At 36.6% G+C, this 27,129-nt stretch overlaps 1 protein-coding gene across 1 annotated transcript in view; it reads right to left on the bottom strand.

Annotated features, from left to right (window-relative positions):
* wdr46 (WD repeat domain 46) overlaps window positions 1-21,419 on the bottom strand; it is a 34,572-nt gene extending 13,153 nt beyond the window's left edge. Inside the window, exons 1-9 of the mRNA XM_016285226.1 lie at window positions 21,410-21,419; window positions 19,822-19,849; window positions 13,857-13,944; window positions 11,720-11,781; window positions 10,689-10,793; window positions 7,074-7,224; window positions 6,095-6,330; window positions 4,258-4,411; window positions 2,005-2,155 (exon numbers count right to left, since the gene is read on the bottom strand). Of these exons, the coding sequence (XP_016140712.1) occupies window positions 2,005-2,155; window positions 4,258-4,411; window positions 6,095-6,330; window positions 7,074-7,224; window positions 10,689-10,793; window positions 11,720-11,781; window positions 13,857-13,944; window positions 19,822-19,849; window positions 21,410-21,419 (985 nt within the window). The remainder of the gene's footprint in view (window positions 1-2,004; window positions 2,156-4,257; window positions 4,412-6,094; window positions 6,331-7,073; window positions 7,225-10,688; window positions 10,794-11,719; window positions 11,782-13,856; window positions 13,945-19,821; window positions 19,850-21,409) is intronic.
* Between the last annotated feature and the right edge of the window lie 5,710 nt (window positions 21,420-27,129).

The following is a 27,129-nucleotide window of genomic DNA, read 5'->3' as shown; positions in this document are numbered from 1 at the left end:
TATTTGATAGAGCCTTCTTTATTTCCGCTTCCAAACACATAACCGGATCCATGGTTCCTCTTCCTACCCTAAATCCACTTTGATAAGGTGATAATTTTCCTTCTTTTTCCAAAAAATAAACTAGTCTGTCCGTTATCATTCTCTCCATCACTTTCCCTACATGAGATGTAAGGGCTATTGGTCTATAATTAGCCGGCTTACTTGGATCCTTCCCTGGTTTCCTTATTGGCAATACCAGTGCCTCTTTCCAACTTTGTGGTAGCACCCCCATTTCCCAAACTTTATTATAGAATTCTAACATTACTCTCAATGATTCCTCACTTAACTGCTTGATCATATAATAGCTGATTTCATCTTGACCAGGAGTAGTTTCTCTCATTCTCCTCAGCGCTCGTTTTAGTTCCGTCATTCCAAATGGGACATCCATTATATTATCTCTTTCCTCTCTTTTGTCCAATAGATGAGGATGAATAAATTCCACTTATTAATTCCCTTTCACTATCCTCATCTATACTTACTGAATCCCCTTCATTATCTTTCTTCCTCTTTTTATTTGTTTTTCCTACACTTTTTATTCTCCCTCCTTCTACCTGTGACCAACCTGTCTCCATTTGATCTTCAATCTCTGAATCATCAATCCTATCTTTTGTTTCTGATCCAACTTCTTTTTTTTCGGCGATTTCCCCTTCTTTTCTTCTACTTAATATTATAACTTGTGCTTATCAAAACTCAGTATGAATTATTTGAATCACAATCAAACTTTTCCGTTGCTCCGATCTGAATACACGCTGCTTCCAATTCCGCGTCCGTCAAAAGTCCTCATCCTGTCAACCAGCCGGTTCTGCTTGATCGGTCAGCGCCGGACCGCGAATTTAACCACCCGTAACTCCCGAACCTTTCGACGTGGAGGTGGTCTCATTCGAAAGCAGGCCTCTAGACGTACACTCAATTCGTGTTCGAGGGGGTTCCTGGAGCTGAAGGGATCCCCCGAATTTGGTGCGGATTTCCGTTACGGAGATGGCCGTTCACAGTTTCAATGGTTTTCCATAGACTTAAGCTTCAAAAGCGTTTCATCCAGGTCGCCAGTAGCAAACAATGGAGCTCGCTCTGCTGGACAAACTAAGTAATTACACAATTCCAATTTTTTTTTCTGCGTTATATGTTTTGTAAAAAAAAAAAAATTCATATTGGCGGCACATTCGCCGATACCGATATATCGGCGACAGGCTCATATCGGCAAAACGATATATCGGTCAGGCTCTAATTATGAGTGTACATAAATAAAAGCAGAAACAGTTTTTATTTTTTACGAATGATGTAGCCTATTAGGCTACTCTTATGACCAAAAATGACGGAGTAACCTATTCTTAGTTCTTTCCGCGGGGAAAAATGCAAGGGATTGCGCGGGCGCCTCCATGTCTTGCAGTAAGTACAATAATACTCCCACACTTCTCATAAACACTTTATATGCACATCTATCTATCTTGCTACATCCTGACAGCAATGGACAATGTCGTTTGTGTCAAATGGGATCATATTTGTTGCTGTGTTTCACTGGCAGTGTGAACAGGTCTTACAGTATATCCAGGTACCTCACTGGGTTTTGGAACAGAGCTCATTTGTCCATCATCCAAGAAACACAACTGACTATATGTAGACCCCTGGTACGAAGGAGTGAACATGTCCTTTGTGCAGGGGCGTGTCTAGAGCATTTTAAATGGCGGGGGGGGACAGTCGCTGAATGAAGGAAATCCGCTTGGGAGTGGAGAGATTCGTCCTCGCGCACATGGATCACGTAACATTATGCGCTCTCAACATTGTCATTAAGATCACACTATAGAAACCGGCTTAAATTAGAAATTTACTAAAAACAAGCCTATGGCAAGACATTTGGTAGGGGGGGCACCTGGGGTGGCCAGCCAAATTTCAGGGGGGGCCGGTGCTACCCCTGGCCAACACGTAGACACACTCCTGCCTTTGTGTGAACATGTGTTCCTGTCTTACCTGGTACAATCATGCTGGTGAAGCCCTCTCCATGTCCAATTCCCAGAACATCTTCGAAGGGGCAGTACGCAAGACCCCAAATTTGCCCTCGAAGGTGGTGAGCCATGTAGGGTTTGGATACAGGACTGCTTCCCAAAATGTTCTGAAAAACCTATGGACACAAACATACAGCTCTATTATTGTAATAATAGTTATAGTAACTCTAACAATATTGTAATATTACAATATTCCATTGCGGTGTACAAAACTTCTAAGTATTATTAACAGCAACTCGTGTGTGCATCTTCAGGAGAGCAAGCATACGTGATGTACTTTATGCAGTTTCTTTCAAATTATCTATATAACATTTCAAACAATATATGTGTTATTTTTCGATCTTAAAGGGATAGTTCACCCAAAAATAAAAATATGATGTTTATTTGTTTACTCCCAGGGCATCCAAGATGTAGGTGACTTTGTTTCTTCAGTAGAACACAAACAAAGATTTTTAACACAAACCGATGCAGTCTGTCAGTCTTATAATGGGTGAATGGGAATCACGGCTTTGAGAGTCAAAAAAACATACACATACAAAACCAAATTAAACACTGCGGCTCGTGATGATACATTGATGTGTAAAGACACAAAACGATCAGTCTGTGCAAGAAACTGAACAGTATTATATAGTTTTTCACCTCTGATGCACTGCAATGTCTGAACTGTCCTGAGTGCGCTCGCGTCTTCTTCTTCAGCCTGCGCTTGAGGCATCTTCTTCTTCTTGCTTTACGGCGGATCGCAGACTTATAAGTGCATTACCGCCACCTATCTCTCAAATGGACCATTGACACTCCCAATTGAGATTGTAGATAGAGTGTCAATGGTCAATGAGTGTCAATGGTCCATTTGTGTTGTGTTCGCTGGCTGTTGAACACACTCAGGACAGTTCAGACATTGCTGTACATCAGAGGTAAAAAACTATATAAATACTGTTCAGTTTCTCGTACAGACTGATCGTTTTGTGTCTTTACACATCAATGTATCGTCAATGAGCCGTCATTAACCCATCCTCAAGTTGTCCCAAACCTGTACAAGTTTCTTTCTTCTGTTAAACAAAATAAGGTATTTTGAAGCATGTTGATAGTAGCTATTGACTTCCAAAGCATAGGGAAAAAATGCTACTGATTAGCAACTGAAGAAAGTTTGGTTAACTTTCTTCAAAATATCTTCTTTTGTGCTCAGTAGAAGGAAGAACTCGGTTTGGAACAACCTGAGAGGGAGTACATGATGACATTCTTTATTTTTGGGGGGCAATATCCCTGTAAGGTTAATGCCAGTTGTGAAGCATTAATTTCCCACTGCTTCTGTTTCGGTATAATTACAATGACTGGTCTGATTTCAGGGATGGGTGAAAGGGGTCATATGATGCTATTTCAATTTTTCCTTTCTCTTTGGAGTGTTACAAGCTCTTGGTGCATAAAGAAGATCTGTCATGAAATGCAGTTTCAGATTTTTATGTATCTCAAGGTTAGTTTATAAAGTTCTCTTTTTAAAAAACTCCAATATTTGTAAAAAGATCATTTTCCTCATCTCAATCTGTGAAAAACACTCAACCACTACTGTGATTGGCTAATTTCACTGCACCGTTTTCACGCCCTCCTTTACAGCATGTCATGTGTTTTGATACTCCAGATGGCAATCACTATGAACTGAGCCATATATGTTTGAGCCAGATCCAAAAGTAAGAAATTGAAACAACGCAACCACGACTTCAACAGTGTTTTTCAGCATGGCAATTGCTTTTGCTTGCTTAATTTAAGGTATATACATTTTTAAAAGTATTATTTGTCATATTACAAAAGATGCTGCTTGTACTCCGGTATGAACCCATTGTATTAACAACACTCAAACAATGATACGCTTGGTGTCCTAATAGCATTAAACGCTGGTTTGACATAAAAATAAATGTACTTATCTGCCTTGCCTCAGAGGACATTTCTAATTTAAACTTTCTGATTTTTAGAAAGGCTATGCAAAGTTTTTGGAGGTGCAGTTAGAAAAGAATATTTCTTATTTTACACTGCAGAGTTAGTTTTGAGTTCTGAAACTTGCAGTATGTTTTTACTATAGAGTAACGTCTTTTTTGTAAATATCAAGAACATTTTGATTGTCCATTTCATGCCCCCTTTAAAGGGTTGGGTTAGGACTATGTTCTTTGCAAGCAACAACAACAAATGTTTATCCAGAAAGTTTTACTTGTGTGTATATGTACACTACCTGTACAATATCTCCAGTAGCAGCACTGAGTAGTCCTCTCTGGCTTAGAGATAAGCAAGAGGCTCCAGCAGGGAGGAAACAGGAGTGAAGAGGTTTAAAAGCTCTGATATCATACACCTTTAGCTTCCTGTCCAGACCTGACGTCACCATGTACCTGCAATAAACAAATAATCTTACTGGTATAAATAAAGGGAAAGTAAGGTATGCTCTAGGGCTGCAACAAATTCAACAATAAAAAAAAAAGAATGCATATGGACAAAATACAGCACATGACACAAGTGCACAACCCAAGTTGCCCTAAACATAAAAACCGCTGTGTATGAAGCATTTCAAACAAACTCATAAACATAGTTTAACACGGATTGCTTGTCTGGTGCTTTCACAGGTGCTTTTTAAAGCCTTAAAAAAAAACGTTTTACCCAGTGAATAAATTGCATTTTACAGTTATATACTTACCAGTATTTTTTGTTTTGTTTAGTTGGTTTTAGAATGTAATGTTTATGTTTTTATTACTTTTTGGCACATATGGATGAATGTATAGCATAAAATACATAGGTACGTAGGTAGGTTTATAGGAAGTATGTGATGTTTGGTATGGGTGTGAATTATAATTTATTTCTCAATTGTTGATATCAATCAATTCTTGATATATTGAATCATACTCTCATTACAGAAGTCATGTCTAAGTTGTATTCTACAAGTGCAGGAAAACTAGGAACCATGTGACTAAGAAGACTGATTTATGCAAGGGGAGGAGAAACATAACACCCCAAGCTAAAACAATGTGTAATTAGTTTTAGGACCCCATTAAATCATAAGTGGAGAGGTCTAATCCAGCAACATGAACAAGCAAGCTATCTAACTATTCTCATCTCACTTTCTTTTCTTGTTTTTTTCCCAACAAGAGTCTTGTTTTCTATGTTAAGATTTGCTGCAAAGCGGTGTCTCCAACTGTCCATTGTGACTGGCTTTCCACCAAGACGTCACTCCAGACGTGAACAGAATCAACAAACCACAGAAGAGAATCCCCAACACAAGAAACACCAGTAATACCTCCAAATTGTCGCTAAATGGTTCATTTAATTAGCCTCATAGCTTCATTAAATACTCATTCTGAGGGTAAAATTAAATCATGGTTTGTTCATGTCTAAGAAATTGCATATATTGATAGAAACGTATTTTCTTCTCTTTTTTTCCTTGTGGCTGGGCCAGTGAAAATTTTGACAGGACAAGTAAAAACCTTTTGTATGCATGTATGTATTTAGCTTTCTATCTAGTATTTCTATGATTTTACTTCTCAAAACAATCACCCTGCTAAGTCGAGAATGAGTCATTCTATCCAAAAAAGCTATTCAATCTGGTGAAAATTCTTGTATTCAGTCATATTGCAATAATCTCAGAAAATCTAAATATCATAAAATGTCATACAGCCCTAGTTTTGATGTTATTAGTCACCTCAAAATTTTTTATTTATACATGCTGAAGAGCCAACGTCCAAATCACATAATTGCCAACAACAATCTTCATCTGTAAGTACATATAAAAAAACGTAATTAATGTCTCGGTTTTTAAGTAATGTTCACACTGGGATTTTTTGTTCGTTCTTAAAAATGGCCAAACTCGAGTCATCCGTCAGCTCTACTGTAACATCCCTCTGAGACTGCTGGTCTAATTCCTTAAATCAGGTACTGAAGTGAACCCCCCCCCCCCCCCCCCCGCCAGGTAAGGATTAATGGTGGGTGGGGTTAGTCATCCATCAGCTCTAACGTAACAACCGGTCTGAGACTGCCGGTCCCCCGGCACTGATGAAATCCCCCCAGGACTTTGTGATACTCACGTGCCAGTTTTATCCACTGTTAAGGAACGAACAGCGCCCCGATGACACAACATCTTTACAAGTGGCTCTTTCTGGTTGGGCGACCACAGACTAATGGTGCCATTTGGGTGGCCCAGGTGAATTACTGCATTATGGGGATTCTGTGCCATCACGTCTAGCCGTCCCATTTTTGTGCAGATGGCTGCGACCTCTTTACCAACCGATACATCCAGATATTGCAGAAACCCTGTGGCACTCTGAAAGGTGAAATTATAATTGTCATATGGAAAAACTGTTTTAAGGATGAGATACAATTGGGAAAGTAATTACTTTTTCATGCACAAACACTTGGGCTTTTCATGTGTCACCATGAAAAGGTTGAATAAGTAACAATAAATTAAATAATTCAAACCATAAAAATGGAAATTAATCACTTTTTAAATGATCTAATCAGTTTATGCTCTAAAACAGAATAGTGAATTAATAAATATTTTTCAAAGGCACATTTAAAAAAAAAAAAAGCATTTGCCAATTGCTTTTCTTGGTTGTTTTATTCTCTTTTTCCCATTTGTCAATCTAATTAAAAATGCCAAAGGACAGTACACTCTTTGGAGAGTTTTTTTCTTTCCTTTTTTTTTGACACATTGCAGTTAAAAGCCATATTTCTCAAGATACATTTCATAATTGATTATGGTAATTCAGTCAAAGACACTGCATGCCAACATTAAAAGTCAATCAGATCATTGGTTTTGAGTAGTGCTGTCAAACGACATGACTAGAAGTCAAATTTCCTGTTTGTGTTCTCTTTCTACACTAACATCTACCCCCTAGTACTATATCAGTTACTATAGCAAACAATGTAGATAAGCTGGATATTGACATGAAGACGCTAATAAACAGAACTTTTTACATTACTTTCAATTCTCATTTGTATTTGGAATTGGCTGCAGTGTTAAAACTTTTAAGTTCAAAGTTTTGCCAAAAGCACTTGTTGACGCACCGCTGTGGCGAGTAGGAAGTGGTAGGGCAGAAACTGCATTCTTAAGACATCATTGAACTTCTTCACACAGTGGAGCTCCACACCTTTAGAGTCATAGATATAGAGCCATCTCTTCTGTGCCACAGCAAACATGGCCTCTGTATGAAGCCACCTGGAGGAAGAATGAAGAGCGCAGAGAGTGAGCTTTAAATAAGACCACAATGAGACAATTACTCATTACTAAAGCACAGGGGTGAAGGATAGGAAGGTATTGTGAAAAAAAAACCTAAATAAAGTATTTGAAACTCTTTGACAAAAAAACTAGACTGACTCTCAGCTGGACCGTCAAATAAAACATTTTTCTCAAGAAATTCTACAACCACAGCCTGTTCTGCCTGGCTTGGCATTTTTGTTATGCAGCTATGCATTTAAGGTTTAAGTTGCAATATTGATTGATACCAATACATCATGATATACACACAATCTGATATTCTTTCAGTTCATGAGCTTGCAATTTGATCCAACTGATCTTGATTCAATTTGCTATCACTTAATTTGGATATGTATCAGGCACAGATCATGTAAATTTTTCTCACAAATGCTGTGAACTTTATAGGGGAATCTGTCAGTACACTACTATAATATCAAAGGTTAAAATTAACTACTTGCATACAAACATTTAAATTGCGCAAAATAGCAATAACCGTGTTTCTACTCCAATTAGGGTTGCAAAAAGGTGGAAAAAGTCCAGTAAATTTCGGAAACTTTCCAGGATTTTTTTGTATTATTCCAGGGATTTTTGGAAATGTTCCACCCCTTTGCAACCCTAACTCCAATTCTTTTTTTCTTTTAAATATAAACATTTTAACGGTGGCTGTCATTAAAACTGGTTCTTATGGATGTAATCAAATATACATTAACAGGGTTTCTGCAGACATGAACAAGTTAAATGTAAGAATTTTTAAGACCTTTTTAATACCATCTTATATGAAACTTAAGACCTAAACCTGTAATGGAAATACACATTTTATTACATACATATATGTAATATTTAATGTGTTTAAATGAAAAAGAAAACAAAATATCATTGCTGTAATAAATTATATTTATTACTATGATATACAGTGAACTTTTAATGTCAGCAGACATTATTCCATACAAAATATCCCTGCAAAATAACTGCATCACTGAGATTTTTGGTGGAGTAAACAATTTATTCTGAAGCAATATTTTCATCAGTGTTCTATCAGCTTTTACATACTTAAATCGGCATATTTTTATTTACCTTTACAAAGGTCTATTTTTAACCAAATTATTACAATTGATCAAATTCAATATACACTATAGGGCTGCTACCAGTCAGATTAAATAATTTACACTGCAAATAACAATAATTACAACTGCAATAAATAATGCTATGAGATTAATGTTTTAAATGCATTTATGAATTTACAAATAAGAAATGTTGAGGGGAAAAATGCATACATTTCAACATACTTCTCAACTAAACTACCAGTAAGTGATGGTAAGTCACTTGATGAGTGAGTCATTGAGTCATTCATTCAACTGATTGAGTGTGTTATCATGCTGGAATCTTAAACGGATGATTCATTCAGGAACGAAACACCGTCATGTTGCTCAAAGACGCAAAACAGCGCTGTGGTTTTGTTTGGAATCATTTTTGTTGGCGAAATAGTGCAAAAACAGGCAATATGGTGTCTAAAACGTAAGTCTCTTAATAAAACTTCTAGTTTATCGAACTGTTGTAAAAAAAAAATCAATATTACATTTGTACATGGTCATTTTTGGAGAAAAAAAGCACTCTTCCGTGTGAAATTGATTATAAGAAGTGGTATAAATATACACATTTTCTGCCCCCATGTCTTGAATTTGTGATCATTCTGAATGTATTTTTATAGACTGAATCATGCAGTGAAAGAGCGCACTGTAAATGCGCACGTGCACTAGACTTCACGTAATGCGTGCACTCTGTAGGTGTTTTCAATGTTGTTGTTTTTTGCGTCGTGAGAATATTGAGCAAAATAGCTCACTTGTCATGTGTGACGAGAGGGGCGGGGCCGAGAGCCGTGGGAACTGAGCGAGGCCGGTGGAGTCACTGCTAATGCGCGACACCTGCACCACTCACCGGTCTCGAGTCTCACGGAGGAGCTCCGGAAGGATAAAGGCTAGACGACCGTGTTAGACGAGAGAGGACCAGGCCTGGACTTTATTTTGTGATTTGGTTTCGTTTGTGCGCGGCAGTCGTCCGCGAGAGGCTGTCGCGCTATTTTGTGTTTATTTTATTATTAAAGTTTTCTTTGAGTGTTCGCCGGTTCCCGCCTCCTTCTTCCCGACCTACAAACTACGTTACATCATGGTGTTACTTAACTATATCATGTTATGAATAAACTAGACATTGTGAATTTTTACCTCAGTCTGTTTCTTCCGAGTTTGTGTGTGCGATTACGCTCATTTGTTCTGAAGTCTCTCACAAAGAGACAAACAGAGTGATCCTCAGCAGCGCGAGCTTGTATTCTGTATTCTGCTAATTTAGGCCCGACAGTGTCAAACACAGTACTGAGATCTAGTAGTACCAGCACTGATATTTTGCCAGATTCAATTCTCTCTGATGATGCAGTAATTTACCGCGGGGAAGAAAAAATATTCGGTCTGTCCAATGATTGTAAAGTCATTAGGTCCGTCAGACTGAAGATATTTTAGCTTAATGTGACCAAAAATATTTAAGACCCATCGAATCCGAATTTAAGACATTAAGACTTTTAAAGGCCTTATATTAGGAAAACGTTATTTAAGAGATTTTAAGGACCTGCGGACACCCTGATTAAATACTGAAGAACAAGTAAAAATATAATGAGTATTCAATAATCCAATAAAACATTTCAATAATTAAATAAAACCTGTGTTGTCTGCGGTGTAGTGGGAGTGCAGGTAAACGATACAATGGGATTTTTCTGCACAAATTGCAAAGCAAAGCTGTCTGCTGACATTGATGTTTGTTTTGGTACAAGATCTTGCACATTTGAGTTGTGATTTTTGGTAAGAATGTGTCCAGTTGTGACTCACACCAGTTGTTAAGTGTGTTGTCTAGTGGACTGACTCCATTAGATTTGTGATTAGTAATTAGGTTTGTGCTCCTCAAAGACTAGCATCTGCTCCAATCACTGGAAACAGTATTTAAGTGCACTGAGACCAGTTTAAGAATGTTTCAGTTAGCTGTTAAGTGTATCCCAAGCTTAAGTGAATAACGCGTTTATTACTGAATGACTTTTCTTAGGCAAATCCAACGCTGCGTGACATTCTGTACAAACGGGTTCACTGACGTCTTTCCACAGTTAAACACAGATTGAGTGATTACATGAGACATGACGCATTTCAGTAAGTTGTGCTGTATCTTTTAACATACAAAGATAACATACAAAGATTAACATACAAAGATAAAGATCATGTTAATTTTATGCTAAAACATCTGTCACAGTGCACAATTAAACACAATTTCATAATAAAACTGACCGAATTTGAAAGCTAGGACTTTGTTCCAGTGATAATGGCTGCTACAACATGTGAAGAATGTGTGCCAGAAAATCAAAAGATATGTTTTAATGAACGTGCACTCACTTGACATCATTCACCGTTTCCATGACATTCATCTCACACATGAGGTCTTTGGTTTGCCAGCCGATGCAGGCCACATGACCTTTCTTTCCACCCACTAGTAGATGCCTGTTGCAGACAAATACATTTTTATGGATCTGTAATTTTTTAATAAATGCAATTCATACAATGATTTCAATAAACCTTTCCCTATAATGAGCATACAATGAGTTTTCAATGTCTGGATTAAGATGCCCAAGGTATCCTTATGTAAATGTCAGGACATTTAAATTTTTTTAACAAGGTTCTTAAATAGTAAAGCACAAGAAAACAGTGATATACAGGATAAAAATTAAAAAAAGGTCTGTCAATAAAAATATCTAATCACAGGAATTTTTGCTAACATTTATAATGGTTTCAAAATGCCTTTGTGTAATTACTAGGTTCCACAATTTATAATACAGAAGGTGTACAGAATGTGTAAAGAGCAGCAGGAATCTATTTCTGTTCACAGTGAGTATAATCCAAACAAAGTGCTAACAAAACCAACTGTCAGGATATTATTACACAAGTGAGACAAACAATATACCAATGTCAGAATGTCTCTTATGATGATGTGAAAGGGGCAAATTGGGTTGAGATGTGTAAATGTGGACTATAAAAAAAAAAAGAATGTTGACAGTATAAATGATCTCTCAATACAAAAGCATAAATATTCTATTTTAACAAATTCCTAAGCTTTGATGAGGAACATTTGACATAAAAACAATGAGTTGTTATATAACACACCTGCGTTTTTAATTATATAAATACATAAGAGGTTTTCACCAACAAGAACACTGAAAAATTGACATTTTTAACACAAGATTTCTAAAGGCTCTTATTTGTTACTGACCCCTTGAACCTGATAATACATCTATTAATCCATCCATTCTGAACTGAAGTATCAAGCAGAAAGTTCAAATGCTTCTATAATATTAATGTAATGCTATATTTGTATTAGGCCATAACTAAAATTGTCTGTTTTAATAAATATATAATTCTTTGGGACATACCGTCCTGTTCTGCTGTAGTCAAGCCTATATGGGCCAAACTGGGAAAGATGCAAGCTGAAGTACTGTAGGGAGAGAGAAAGAAAAAAAAACAGTGGAACATGCTAAATACAATTAATCACACACAGACTCATTCAGGACATAAAAACATGTAGTTGGTAAGGTCTGTAAACGAATCAAATATTTTTTTACACTTCCATTTAGATATGTTTGCTCACCTTAAACATATCGTTTTTGACAGATGTGTAGTAACAAGCAGAAACAGTAAATTTTCTGAATATTCAAAAAAAAAAAAAGTTTGTTACATATCTCTAGACTCCTGCAATGCTTTTACAAGAGGGAAAAAACACTGCTGTGTACGGCTCAGTGATCCACATTAAATATAGTTCAAAAACAAGAGTAGTTACCTGGACAACAAATAATGCAACACATTTTCCACTGATAAATCTAAGGAGGACAGACTGTTCATGTAAGCCTTTCCCTGTGCTTTTTTAATGACCTGGATGACTGAATTCTTATACTGTACACAAAATCTATGTGGCAAGGCCCATGGTTTCAGCTAAAAATCATATTTATTGTTACGCTAAAGAAAAAAATTCACCTACATCTTGGATGCCCTGAAAGCACACAATAATCATCTTAAAATTAGATAGAGGCGCACACACAAAAAAATGTCTGATTGACTGGTCAAAAATTATATTTCTTTTTGCAATTATTAAAACATTAATGTTAATATTAATCCCAAAGCAACAATCAGGGTTTCTGCAGGATTTTTAAGCTCAAATTTAAGACCTGCACAAATAAAATTAATACCATATGAGCGGGGTAGGGCAATGCCTATAGTACCATATTAAACTGTAAAATTACTGTACAAAGCATATTTTACAGTTCAGATACAAGTTTTCACAAAAACAAAAAGTTTTATAAAATGATAAACTTTATAATTCAGCCTTTAAACCATTTTAAAGAAAATGGATGGGTCAAAACTATTAATTACTATATTAATTTAAACAATTATTAACAATACATTATTATATCAATTAAATAACATAAATTAGGGGTGTGCGATATTGACAAAATTATATCTCGATAATTTACAGGGACTTTATCGATAACGATAATTAGACAATATTTTGCTGAACGTGTTATTGTGCTGATACATTATCTCTAATTGTGCTGATTGACAGCTCCTGAATTTTTTTTACATTCTTCATATTCTGTGGTCAGTTCACAGCAGTGATAGAAACTAATCACTTCAATTAAAATTGAAATGTCTTTCCATTCCCAAATTTAAGACCTCTTGAAATCATCATTTTTTACATTCTTCATATTCTGTGGTCAGTTCACAGCAGTGATAGAAACTAATCACTTCAATTAAAATTGAAATGTCTTTCCATTCCCAAATTTAAGACCTCTTGAAATCATAATTAATACTTTCTTGTTCAATTTAAGACGTTTTAAGGCCTTAAATTTGATACAACTAAATTGAAGACTTCTTTAAGACCCGCGGAAACCCTGAACAATGAAATCCTCCATCTGTGAAATTTATTAGCCCCTTTCACACATTAAACACAAAAAATTAGCATAAATTTACCAGTCTGACTTTTCTGGTAAATACACCATATCCGTATACTGTAAACACAAGCAACAGCGTACCATCTTTTTACCAGTTCCAGACCATTATACATCAGCATCAAAACACTGTGATGAAACTCTGTGATGTTAATCATCGGAAATTAAGCTGCACCATTTTCTTCATCCGCCTGGATGAGAAGTGCTTTACTTTCATCTACTGCCCAATTTGACAACTTTTTTGACATCTGAGTGACAGCTGTAAAGCGCTGATCACACAGAACATATTTTTGCTCTTAACACGAGACATGATACAATAGTATCACATGCCTTGCTCAAACATAGCAATATGCTGTTAATTTACTGGTAATAAGACAACTTCTAATAATTTAAATTTGTCAGAACTGATTCTTTTGAAAAAGATCTGTTTATGATCTCTTAATGGTGTGAAAGGGGATATTGATACCACATACTTGGTTAATTTCAACATATTGATTTTCAAGCTCTACAAAATCCAGTAAGGTTAATAATACACAGGAGTGTTCAAAACAAATCATTGACCTATCACCTTTGACCCAGAAGTGATGTCAACTGCATCTGCTATGTCATCTTGAGAGATGGTGTTTGTGTCTTCATCCTCATCTCCTTCCAGGAAGCTGATGACAGACAGACAGTTATGTGTGTGTACTTATTTTGTGTGTATTAAGATGAATACAATACGAATAGTTTAACACACAAGCAGTAGTTTTACAAAATGTCCAAGCTGACGACCTTTTCTATGCAATACATGAATGTGCAAGGCTTCTGGGGAGAGAGTCCAGAAATCAGGGTTAACTTTACGTCACATAAACCCCAAATTCTTGGTTGATTAACATAAATCGTCTATTTTATTAAAATATAAACATTCTGTACTTGAAAAGATAATACGGCTGTAGTTTATTTATTTTTAGGCATTTTGCCTTTTCTTTATTATAGAAATACATTTTCTAGAAAATATCCTACTGAAAAGATAAATAAATAAACAAAATGCATGCGCTGGATACTTCTGAAGTAAACTTAACCCTGGGACATAATGTTCAGAGAATAAGTTGCTATGACTACTTATAGGGGTGTAACTGTACACGTATTTGCAACGAAAACTTTGGTTCAGTGTACAGGTGTACCAAGCGAACGCAGCATTGTTTTAACCACTACATCTGCAGAACTTCTTTATGTGCGAAACATATTTAGAAACACTTAACACTTATGATATTGTAAGACATATCAATATATTTTCAAACAAGATATAGGAGATATATTGGCTAATATTTTTTGTTTGGCCAATATGGCCACCAGCACCTGAGTGCACGAGCTCCTTGTCTTCATTAGTTTACAGTCTCTGTTAAACAGTTCTGACTAATAAATTATTACGCAGATCTTTTAAACAAAGTCAAGGTATACAAAGAAGCGTGCAGTTGTTGACTGCATAAAAATGAGTGCGCGTGAGCGCTCCTCTTTTTTAATTGAACCCTGACAGGGGAGTTAACAAAAATGTTTATATTTTTCAATAAAACTTTTCACAAACTTTTATAAATGTGTTTTTGCTATCCTTATATTAAATAGTGTGACCCTGCTGTCCAAGACATCAGCATCACCAATCAAAAAATCCATATCGGCCGACCACTTCTTGAAATATAAAGTCACATGGACTACTTTTCTTTGCAATTTAAAATCTAAGTCACTAGCTATGTTTCCATCCACCTCTTTTAATGCGCATTTTGGATCATCGCATAAAAAACGCTGGATGGAAACGCCAAGATGCGCATGAATTCTAAAACTGCGCATAAAAAACTTATGCGCTCAACTCAGTAGGATAAACTTTTTATCTGATAAGAAAAAAATATGCATAAACTACGATGGAAACACATTTACCAAATAAATTCCTCCATGCGCATTGAAAAAGTCATGTGACTTTGCGCTATGAGACGGGATAACTTGACTACCAGCAGACCAATCTCGTTCACAGCATCCATATGTTGTTTTGGTCGTTCTGAAATGCCTGAGCAAAGTCTGTCATGAAAGTATTTCTGTATAATTACTGTCCTACATGACTGCGTTCCCAAACAGCAGGCATCCACCTCTAAAAGCAATGACCACATTTATTGTGTTACGTCTGCTCTCTCTGAAGCGCAAGTAATTTATTACATATGAAAATTAGGGATGCACCGAAATGAAAATTCTTGGCCAAAGTCCAACAAAATGAAACACTGGGCCGAAGGCAAATCCGTGTATCATTTGATCATTCGTTTTTTGATTTAATATTGAAAGTAGAAAAATTAGAATACGGCTCCTTTTTCGTTTTTTTCCAAAAAACGAAAATTCAGCTTAAATTGTAGTTTTTCGTTCATGGGTGGAAAAGATCTCGTTCACAGCATCCATATGTTGTTTTGGTCGTTCTTAAATGCCTGAGCAAAGTCTGTCATGAAAGTATTTCTGTATAATTACTGTCCTACATGACTGCGTTCCCAAACAGCAGGCATCCACCTCTAAAAGCAATGACCACATTTATTGTGTTACGTCTGCTCTCTCTGAAGCGCAAGTAATTTATTACATATGAAAATTAGGGATGCACCGAAATGAAAATTCTTGGCCAAAGTCCAACAAAATGAAACACTGGGCCGAAGGCAAATCCGTGTATCATTTGATCATTCGTTTTTTGATTTAATATTGAAAGTAGAAAAATTAGAATACGGCTCCTTTTTCGTTTTTTTTTTCCCCCCAAAAAACGAAAATTCAGCTTAAATTTTAGTTTTTCGTTCATGGGTGGAAAAATGAATAAACAGCTTGAATATTCGATTTCTACATGTGGGCGGGAGTTAAACGCCCCTTTCTGCTGATTGGTCAGCCGAAGATCAAACCGTGCCTTCATCAGTTCTTCCGCAGTATCACGCAGCAGAATAATAGTCCTCCACTGCTGCAGTTGTATGGATTCTTAAGCATTTATTGCAACTACATTTAATATTTTTTCATCAAACAAACAGGCTAATGAATAGCTCGACACAACTCATACTGGGGCAGAGTCTAGACAGGGCTTTCTTCTGTGTAGATATAAATTCTATTCTTTGCATCAGCTGGGCATGGCAGGGTATGATATGACAGCTGTCATAGCCTACCTTGCTCAACCAGTAAGTCTGTTTGTTTGTTTGTTTGTTTAATTAAGAAATTAATTCATTAATTCGTTTTTCAAAATAAATATTTTAAACACTAAGACAATAAGGAAAGAATAATAAATTGGCTTGGGTATATATAGGCTTATGTTCACGCAAGAACTGTCATTCTGACTGACAACCGGAGAACAACAGATATTAAATAGCCTACTGTTAGAGTTATAAAATGTAGTCTTGTGTTTTATTCAAATGTATTATAATTGATATCTCAAAAGGATATGCACTCGCACTGCAATGCAAGATTTTCATAAAATATAATAACTTGCCATTTCGGTTTGTTTCTCACCAAACCCTCAGTATACCTTCAGAATGTTTGGAATATACACCACGAGATGCATATGATTATTTTACGACAGATATGCATCCACTTCAAAAAAAAAAAGTCACCTTTCTCTGCCATTAATTTGGCAAGTGCCAACAGGACATTTGTGTGTTATTAAGTAATAAGCCTTTAGACCAACATTAAGGTGAGTAGTCACTCTAGTTCACACAGTTCCAATAAATTGCGATGGGTTAAATAAACTCAATAAGCAGACAGACGTGACTACAGTCAAGCGCAAATCAGTATTGAAGTGCACAGGAAATAAACAGCAGTCATATTTAAAGCAGTTTAAATTAATAATGAGTACTGATTGATGTTCACTTGGATTTTTTTCCCCATCGAGGGGAAATAACTTAATACTTTGTCATTTATAGTCGTATTGGAAAAATTTATATTTTTAAATTGTGTAACGTTATGTTCAAAATAACTACAAAATGTCATGCCTTTGAAAAATAAAGAGAACAACAGAATGCGCTGCTTTAGCGCATCTCGGTCTCCTTGAGCATCTTTCTGGCGCATGCCACAAACATGAACCACAGCGAATACTTGTCTTTTAAAAGGCTTCAATTAGATTATTTGACGTTAAACGCATCATATAAGTCACTTTGGAATAAATCACAGTAGGCCTATGTATCATGATAAAAAAAAGCGACTTTACAGTCTGGTAATACTTTAGGCTATAGCTAATTATTTCTTGGACCCCCTATCACTTTAAGAACCGCTGGTCTACACAGAAGAAAGACCTGTCTAGACTCTGCCCAGGTACGAGTTGTGTCGAGCTATTCATTAGTCTGTTTGATGAGAAAAATATGAAATTGATTAAATGGGTTATTATTCCGTACAACTGCAGCAGTGGAGGACTATTATTCTGCTGCGTGATACTGTGGAACAACTGATGATGGCACGGTTTGATCTTCGGCTGACCAATCAGCAGAAAGGGGCGTTTAATTCCCACCCATGTGTAGAAATCGAATATTTAAGCTGTTTATTAATTTTTCCCCCCATGAACGAAAATGAAAATTTAAGCTGAATTTTCGTTTTTCGGAAAAAAACGAAAAAAGAGCCGTATTCAAATTTTTCTACTTTCAATATTAAATCAAAAAATGAATGATCGAATGATACACTGATTCAGGCAGAATGCCGAACACGGTTTTTCACATTTTTCCCCCATGTAGGCCTTTTTGGCCATTTATTTTCACCATTGCATAAATTAAATAGCCAAAATTAGCTTTTTACTGTTTTGTCCTGCTTTTCAAATAAAAAAAATTAATTACAAAACAACAATTTAAAAATATTTACTTAACATTGAAAATTTTTTTTAAACATTCTAGCAGACATTATACCAACAAAGCACAATTTAACTTAAAATTAATTAATTTTTTGGCCATTTTTGAGACTTGAATCAGGCATGTATTTTTTACTGTACAAATAAAGGCAGCCTTGCTGAGCAGAAGAGATTTCTTTTAAAGCATTAGAATATATTACAGATCCCAATTTGAACACTATGTGTGAATGTTATAATAAATGTATTAATAGAGCTGTTGTAGGGTAGTTATTATTATTGTCTTTTTTTATTTTATAGAACAACAGTAAAATTACAATACTAACATTTATGAATGTTGTTATAAAAACTTGTTATGAGTTTTTATTTTGGCAGAAACCCGCAGGAAGATTTAAGTGCTTCTTTTTGTTGACAACAGCATGCAGATTTATAAATGATTCTCATCACAAATTTGGGAAGATGTTTGTCGCACGTATCACATTGCCACATGCCTTTAAAAAAAAAATTCACACAAATGTTACTGAGCAACTGACGAGTAACAGTTTCAGCACAGATTTTTCCTCACGCTTTGGACTTTGAACCCTGGCGCCACGAGCTCGTGCAGAATACATGCAATTAGTGCGTGCATTAGAAAATATAACATTCTGCAGTTTATTTACTATTCATTTGAGGCCATTTCGCAATTTCAATCATCATACCTAACCACCAGCATCAGCCACCTCTTCTTCTCATCGGAGACATGTGATGCAGCACTAAACAGTCTCTCACTGTCGGTGCTTTGTGCTTGTAATGATTTCTGCGTCTTTCTCTGATAGATTTAATACTTTCACGCTGCTGACATGTTTGCTGCATTAGTGCGTGCCTCTATTTGATCGCGTTAGTCATTGTTCGGTACATATTATTCGGCCGAACATCGAAAGAGATTTTTTTGCTATTTTCGGCCGAATAATTTCGGTTGCCGAACATTCGGTGCATCCCTAATGAAAATTATTATATTCAGTGGCTTCTCCTACTTTTCTTAGAGATATTTAGTGCCAGTTTATCAGGTGGTGACGATTTTGTTCTCTTTGACTTTGACGATGGATGGAAACGGTGCTTTATTCGCAAATGTTTTATGCGATATTCCAGTTCTGCGCATAAATTAAATTAGCATCTTTGGATGGAAACATAGCTACAGTCTACATTGATTTTTATTGTTTAGAAATAGAGCAGCTTGGACATTCACAATCTCCATTTTCATTTTGTGTTACACGCAAGAAAGTCAGATTTCTTTGGGGAAGTCGTGGCTTATGGTTAGAGAGTCGGACTCGTAACCCAAAGGTTGCGGGTTCGAGTCTCGTACCGGCAGGGATTGAATGTACAGCGCTCTCTCCCACCTTCAATACCACGACTGAGGTGCCCTTGAGCAAGCACCGAACCCCCAACTGCTCCCTGGGCGCCGCAGCAAAAAATGGCTGCCCACTGCTCCGGGTGTGTGTTCACGGTGTGTGTGTGTGTGTTCACTGTGTGTGCACTTTGGATGGGATAAATGCAGAGCACTAATTCCGAGTATGGGTCACCATACTTGGCCACATGTCACTTCACTTCATTTGAAATTATATGAAGGTGATGTAATAACATAATTTACATTTTTTGTTGAACTATTCTTTTAATACTTCTGAGCGTTTACATTGAATGTGGCAGATGAAAAAAAAAAAGAATGACAATGTGTGAACTGCATTACCCAGAATCCTCTGGAAGTAAGGATAAACCTTAGCTATGGTTCAGTTGGAAGATTTCGCCAGTGCTGTCCCGTGAACATGAGTGAGGTCTGACTTTCCCGGAGAAGTGTCAGCTCTCTCGGCGTCTGTTCTGTGCAGTGAGCGGCAGAGAAGCAGCGCATTCAGTTGGCCGCACCGCAGCCGACTCGTCAATAAATGAGAACAAAACAGCGTTTCCTAGCACCTGTCGCTTACTGATTGTTTGGAATTATAAATATGAGCGTAGTTCGTCTGTTAATATCACATGCACTTTTTTGTTTGTTGTTTTTTTAGTTTGTTACTCAGACACAGGCAGTGCGCTGCATGAGACAAAAAAGTAATATAGCCAAAACAATCGCATAGCCGCTCTTTAGTGTAGATGCATGTTGATTTTATCAGACGATGCCGCGATTATAAATGAGAGTGACTCCTGGTTAACATGTATTAAAAGGGGTTGTGTTTAATCACCATTTGGTGAATATACAATATTCACTCATCATGACAGTAAAATAGGGCATTCTAAGTCAATATACTGCAGTATTTCCTCTCTCAATCAGTAGAAAATATGGTTAACACCCGGTCATGCATGAAAACAAAATACCGTCATGTATCGTGAAACCGGTATAATTTTGAAAAATACCGTGATATACATTTTTGGTCATACCGCCCAGCACTACCACATAGTGACGTAGACATGTGGGGCGTGTTAGAACGAGCCGTTTTAGGTAGGCGTGGTTGACTCTTAACTTTTATAAAGAATATCTCTTTGGATTTGAGACTTTAGTCTTTGCAACTTTACAGATCTTCTTTATGCACCAAGAGTTTGTAACACTCCAAAGAGAAAGGAAAAATTGAAATCGCATCATATGACCCTTTTAAATGTTATTATTTTGCCATCCAAATATGATAAATTTCATGTTTAAAGCATGTGGATAATTTGTAATCAAGTTAGCCCTTTATATAGATTTTTTTCTTCTTCAGCCAAGCAGAATAATACATTTCTATTCTGCTGAGAGCTACAGGTATGGCGTATTTTTGTAGTCCAAAACACAGAAACAAGAATTTTAGTTCCATCTTCCTGAAGTCTATGGGTTTTTTGATTAAATGCCTAAAATACAAAATATGTAATATGAACTAAACTATTATTTGGAACAATTTTTAAGTGTTTAATGTTATATTTTTTGAGAAACTGGTGCTTTATCTACAACTTTATTATTAAAGCTCTGTAAGTCTAGGATAAAATAATTATGTTGCACAACATTAGTGTTTTTGAAATGTTTAGCTTTAATGCATATTTCTATTCCAGTCACTTAACATTTTAAAGGGATAGTTCACCCAAAAATGAAAATTACCACCAAGCTATTCAAGGTGTATATGACTTTTTTCTTTCAGACGAATACAATCGGTGTTATATAAAAAAAAATGTCCTGGCTTTTTCCGAGCTTTATAATACCAGTGAATGGGTGATATTCAATCCACTTGAACGGCACTCTCTTGTGAACGCGCGTACAACAGTTAGCAGAAGCTAGAGATTATGGTTCATAAAGTTTTAAATATGGATATTTTGCTTACAAAGGTGCATCGATTCGTTTCAGGAGGTCTTTATTAACCCCTCGGAGCCGTGTGGAGCACTTTTTTATGATGAACGGACAGAGTTTATTGGACTTCTAATGGACTGTTGAATATCACCCATTCACTTTTAATGTAACTCCAATTGTATTCATCTGAAAGAAGAAAGTCATATACACCTAGGATGGCTTAAGGTGGGGGGTGTTTTAAGGTTTTTAAGGTTGGGGTAATTTTCATTTTTGGGTAAACTATCCCTTTAAGCAAAATATAGTATCATATAATATAATGTAATATATACATAAATGGTTTAATAATGTAGCTGAAAGAGGTGGGTGTCAACAATTGAACAAATTCAGTGATAAATGTTAACCAAAGATGACAATTGACATCTGTAAAATACAATTCATTAAATGTCTGATATTTTATAGCCTAATTAATATGATATAACAGAACCACTTTTTCCCCAATAGATTCCACAATACAATACGAAAAATAAAATTACAATCTTTTTTCAGCATTGAAAAAAAAAAAAAAGCACTTCAGCTGAACTTGTTGACTGTCATGTAGGGCTGCATTATTAATCGAATGCGATTGTCATGCGCAAAGCCGGTTCTGTAAACACTAGTAAATCTCCAGCACGTGCTTTCAGATGGAGCAGCATTTACTACACAGAGCCATAGTTCACTGACAAGCTACACACACAAACAACGCAGACTATATAATCGTGCGATTATGAAAATCAAAGAAATCGTTCGCGATAATGACAGCTGTTTGTGTAGCTTCTCAGTGAACTAATGCTGCTCCATCTGAAAGCTCGTGAAAATACCACATTTAATAACATTTAATAGTTTTTACTCCAAACTCCCTTCATAACGTCAGTCAAGTGTTTGAAATAAATCCTTCTGTGAGATGATGTGCTTCTTACACAGAATAAGGCACGCAACATATTTCATAGTATTCTAAGCAGTGATAAAGGCTATGTCGATTAGCATTGCATTATTGTATAATTATAATAAACACTATAATAATAATTATAATGAGAACTCAGATAAACCATATTGCCTTAGTCGTGTGTTTATTAGTCACGTTGAATCAATGAAAGCAGTTAAACCTTCTGTTTATTCAGCTAGCGTTACAGGGATTGGGTTTCTTCTGCGGGGTGTATTTGGAGTTTCTCTGCTGATCACAGAGATTTACTGCTGATCACAGAACCGTGCTTCACTGACAAGATGCGCATGACAATAACAGGTTCTGCCTGATTTATTGTGCAGCCCAACTGTCATGCTTGATTTTCATTGTCAATTTCTTCAACAAACAATAGCCTTTGGCTGTAGAAGCAACATGGTCAGGTGGTGTAACTGGTTTGTGTCAATTGGCGTAACCAATATTTTTCATAAAAATATAATTATTGTAACGGCTTTCCAGTAAACTGCTGCCGTTGATAATATGAGTGAGCAAGTTCTAGAACGCGTACAAACAGAGTCCGTGCAAACGGAAATAGATGCTAAACAAATGTCTTTCTTTATTTGTGCTCCAATAAAAATGGTTCCAAAACAACTTGCTATGAGTGTTCCTTGTTCATTAACATGTACAATCCAAGTCCATACCTTGAAGACACAGCATAAGATCCTAGTTCATCTTGCACGCTACTCTGGCGTGCGGTCAAAAACTGTGTGCTTCCCAATTACCAACGCACACACCTGGCTCTTACACCGGTGTTACAATTATACTGTGTCACAGTGCCACCCAATGGCCAAGTAAAACTTTACAATAAATGGCTCCAACAATTATATACAGGAAAATTAATGTGGAATAAAATCGAATCATCTACTTTAGTATAATAACATGGTTTTTAACATTTTTAAATAAAAAAAATGCATTAAAATGTAAAGATAACTCCAATAAAATCTATTTTCGTGTGATATTTTAAAATGAAGTATTTATTTCTATGTGTAAGCTTACATGCCATCTAGGTGGATAAAATATTTAATATTTCTCATTCTTTGGCAGTTACACCATTTGATATTTTCAGGTACATTCATTCTTAACTTTCGTAAAAAAATATTTTTAAAAAAGTGCATATGTCATTTTTAATTACATAAAATCAACATAAATACACTGTGCATATTTTAAAATACCTGATGCATGCTTTTAAAACAATTTCTTAAAAGATTTTTGAATTTCTCATCTATTAGGATACTAGTTCAAAATATTTCACTGAATGGAAAATACTCTTACCTCCAAACGTTCATCATTCTTCCTTTTTAATGGCCTTTCTTTTACTGTTGATTCATTCTGGTTCTGCCCAGCTTTGCCTTCTTCTTCCTCTGGTCTCCTTTTATTTATTTTTGAGCCGCTTTACTATAGCAAAAAATCCTTGGGGAGAATATAGTCTTTAGAGGCCCTCCGTAGGCCTAACTCAGGAACTGTGGCTCTCCTGGGGCTAAACTCGGGGACTGGAACCCTCTCTGGGCCAAACTCAGGGACTAGGGCCCTCTCTGGGCTAAACTCGGGGGCTGGAACCCTCTCTGGGCTAAACTCGGGGACTGGAGCCCTCTCTGTTCTAAATTCGGGGACTGGAACCCTCACTGGGCTAAACTCGGGGACTGGAGCCCTCACTTGGCTAAACTTGGGGACTGGAGCCCTCACTGGGCTAAACCCAGGGGCTGAAGCCGACACTGGAGCGAGCTCTGGGGCTGGAGCCGACACTGGAGTGAGCTCTGGGGCTGGAGACGATACTGGAACGGCCGGCGGGCTTGAGTGAGCCACGGCCGGTGGACTTGACTGAGGATGCATGGGACCCTCCACCTGGACCCTGCCAGTGGCATCCGCTGAGCGATCCCCTCATCCGAACCACCCCAGAAACAGTCCACCAGTTGAGGGAAATCCGCTCTGAGCAGGCGAGGAACTCCTGGATGTACTTTTCCAGGGGACGGCTGTCTTGATACACCGAACACAATCATTCAAGGGGATCCATAGAAAAAAACAAAAGAAAACACTTTCTAAACCGGGAAAAAAACCCACGGAGAGTAGGGGCGCCATTTACTGTTTAGGTTCGGTATTCTGTCAGGTTTGCTACTGTGTTGGAGTGAGGAACGAGGAGACGTGGAGTACATCAACAAGGAGATTTTAATGAAATCAAGGAAACCAGGAAAACACACATAGCTGAGAAGGTTGACATTCACAATACCAGACCACCAAACTTAGAACAGGGCTCACTATAAATACACAGGACTAGAGGTGGGGATGACGAGACACACCTGGAACTAATGAAACAATAAACATAATTAGAACAGGAACATGAAGAACCAAATAAGGGCAGAAGGAAACACTTGGGGAGCAAAACACACAAAACACGGAACAGAGTCTGACAATATGGTTTTGTCTGTGCTCTTCAAGCCACCTAAGGTATTTTTATAAGAATAAAGTATATTTAAAATGCAATGCTAATCAACATAGCCTTTATCATTGTATAGAATAATATAAAGTGGCATGATTTCGGCCTCATTCTGTTTAAAGAAACCATGTCAGATCACAAAAATAAGTTATTTCAAAGACTCGACTGATGTTGTGAAGTGAATTTGGACTAAAACATATCATTATACTTTTGTTGGACAATAGGTTTGTAATCTTTCCTTGTGTTTTCATGGTAACCAATTAGCAAGCTAACATTAGTTAGCCTTACTTAACAATCTAAATTTTCATCATTTAATTCAGTGATGTCATCATCCTGCTCAGTTCAGTTTAAATAGTATCTGTGCAATCAAGTCGACGATATCGCTGAAAATGAAGTGTTCCCAACTAAACAAGCCAGAGGCCACAGCGGCAAGCAACCAAAGCTCCATTGGTAACAGAATGGAGAAAAAAACCTTGTGAGAGACCAGGCTCAGTCGGGGGGCCAGTTCTCCTCTGCCCAGACGAACCAGCAGGTTGATCCATGCTGCAACAAAGTTAGATTGTGCAGAGGACTTATCTGGTTCCATGGTATTGACCCGATGACCGTCTAGGAGACAAGGTCTTCACTGGGGATCTGTCTCTGGGGCTCATCTAGTTGTCCTGGTCTCCGCTGAAATTCAGGGCTGTAGAGGTCGTCTCTAGGTGCTGATCCACCATCTGGGCTGGATACGGACTGGATCTGGTGGCTACGGTGACCTCGGAATAAGAAAAAAACAGACTAATATTAGCGTAGATGCCATTCTTTTTACGATGTAACAAGTACATCGTGTATTATTGGAAGTGTTCCCAGTTCCGGTTGACCTAATAAATGCAGCCTAACTATCCATAAACGGATTTGAGTAATGGAAATGTGTAAGTGTGTTATGTGTAAGCCAGGTTAAAGAGATAGGTCTTTAATCTAGATTTAAACTGACAGAGTGTGTCTGCCTCCCGAACAGTGTTATGTAGATTATTCCACAGTTTGGGCGCTAAATAGGAAAAGGATCTGCCGCCCGCAGTTGATTTTGATATTCTAGGTATTATCAAATTGCCAGAGTTTTGAGAGCGCAGCAGATGTGGAGGACTATAATACGATAAGAGCTTGCTCAAGTACTGAGGTGCTAAACCATTCAGGGCTTTATAAGTAATTAGCAGGATTTTAAAATCAATACGATGTTTAATAGGGAGCCAGTGCAGTGTTTATAATGCGATATGAGCTCGCTCAAGTACTGAGGTGCTAAACCATTCAGGGCTTTATAAATAATTAGCAGGATTTTAAAATCTATACAATGTTTAATAGGGAGCCAGTGCAGTGTTGACAGAACCGAGCTAATACTTCCTGGTTCTAGTAAGAACTCTAGCTGCTGCATTTTGGACCAGCTGGAGTTTGTTTATTAAGCATGCAGAACAACCACCCAATAAAGCATTACAATAATCTTACCTTGAGGTCATGAACGCATGAATTAACATTTCTGCATTTGATATTAAGAGCATAGGTCGCAATTTAGATATATTTTTGAGATGGAAAAATGCAATTTTACAAATGCTAGAAAAGTGGCTTTTGAAGGAAAGATTGTTATGTAATGATCTGTTTAAATGAAGACATCTCCAAATCCATTCTCACTAGTTCTTTATGAGGTTGAAGATATCTCCAAATGAACAGGGAGTCATAGTTATTCTATTTTTGATATCATCTTTTAATTTCTGACTAGTAATTATTGCAATAGTGATTAGTATCTATTTAAATATTACTAGTAAGCATTCATTAGATACTAGTACTTATTCATTAGATACTAGTACCTATTTAATATATACTAGTAGTAGTACTAGTAAGTACTAGTACTTATTTATTAGACACTAGTATCTTTTGTAATTACTACTAGTATCAATTCTTATCTTACTAGTCAGATCTGCTTTTTTACTCGTCTTATGTTATGACTAGTCCAAATGGCTACAGTAGAGTTCAATTAAAAAATGTACTAGTAAAATAAATAATCTTACTAGTAACATTTCAAATAAGTACTAGTATCTAATAAATGTGTACTAGTATCTATTGAATAAGTACTAGCATCTAATAAATAAGTACTAGTATCTAAAATAATAAGTACTAGTATCTAATGGATAAGTACTAGTATCTAATAATAATTACTAGTTTCTATTTAATAGGTACTAGTATCTAATGAATGAGTACTAGTATCTAATAAATGTGTACTAGTATCTATTGAATAAGTACTAGCATCTAATAAATAAGTACTAGTATCTAAAATAATAAGTACTAGTATCTAATG

Source organism: Sinocyclocheilus grahami, unplaced genomic scaffold (genome assembly GCF_001515645.1).
Source record: "Sinocyclocheilus grahami isolate Dianchi unplaced genomic scaffold, SAMN03320097.WGS_v1.1 scaffold194.1, whole genome shotgun sequence".
Taxonomy (NCBI): domain Eukaryota; kingdom Metazoa; phylum Chordata; class Actinopteri; order Cypriniformes; family Cyprinidae; genus Sinocyclocheilus; species Sinocyclocheilus grahami.
This window is presented reverse-complemented; position numbering and strand designations above follow the sequence as displayed.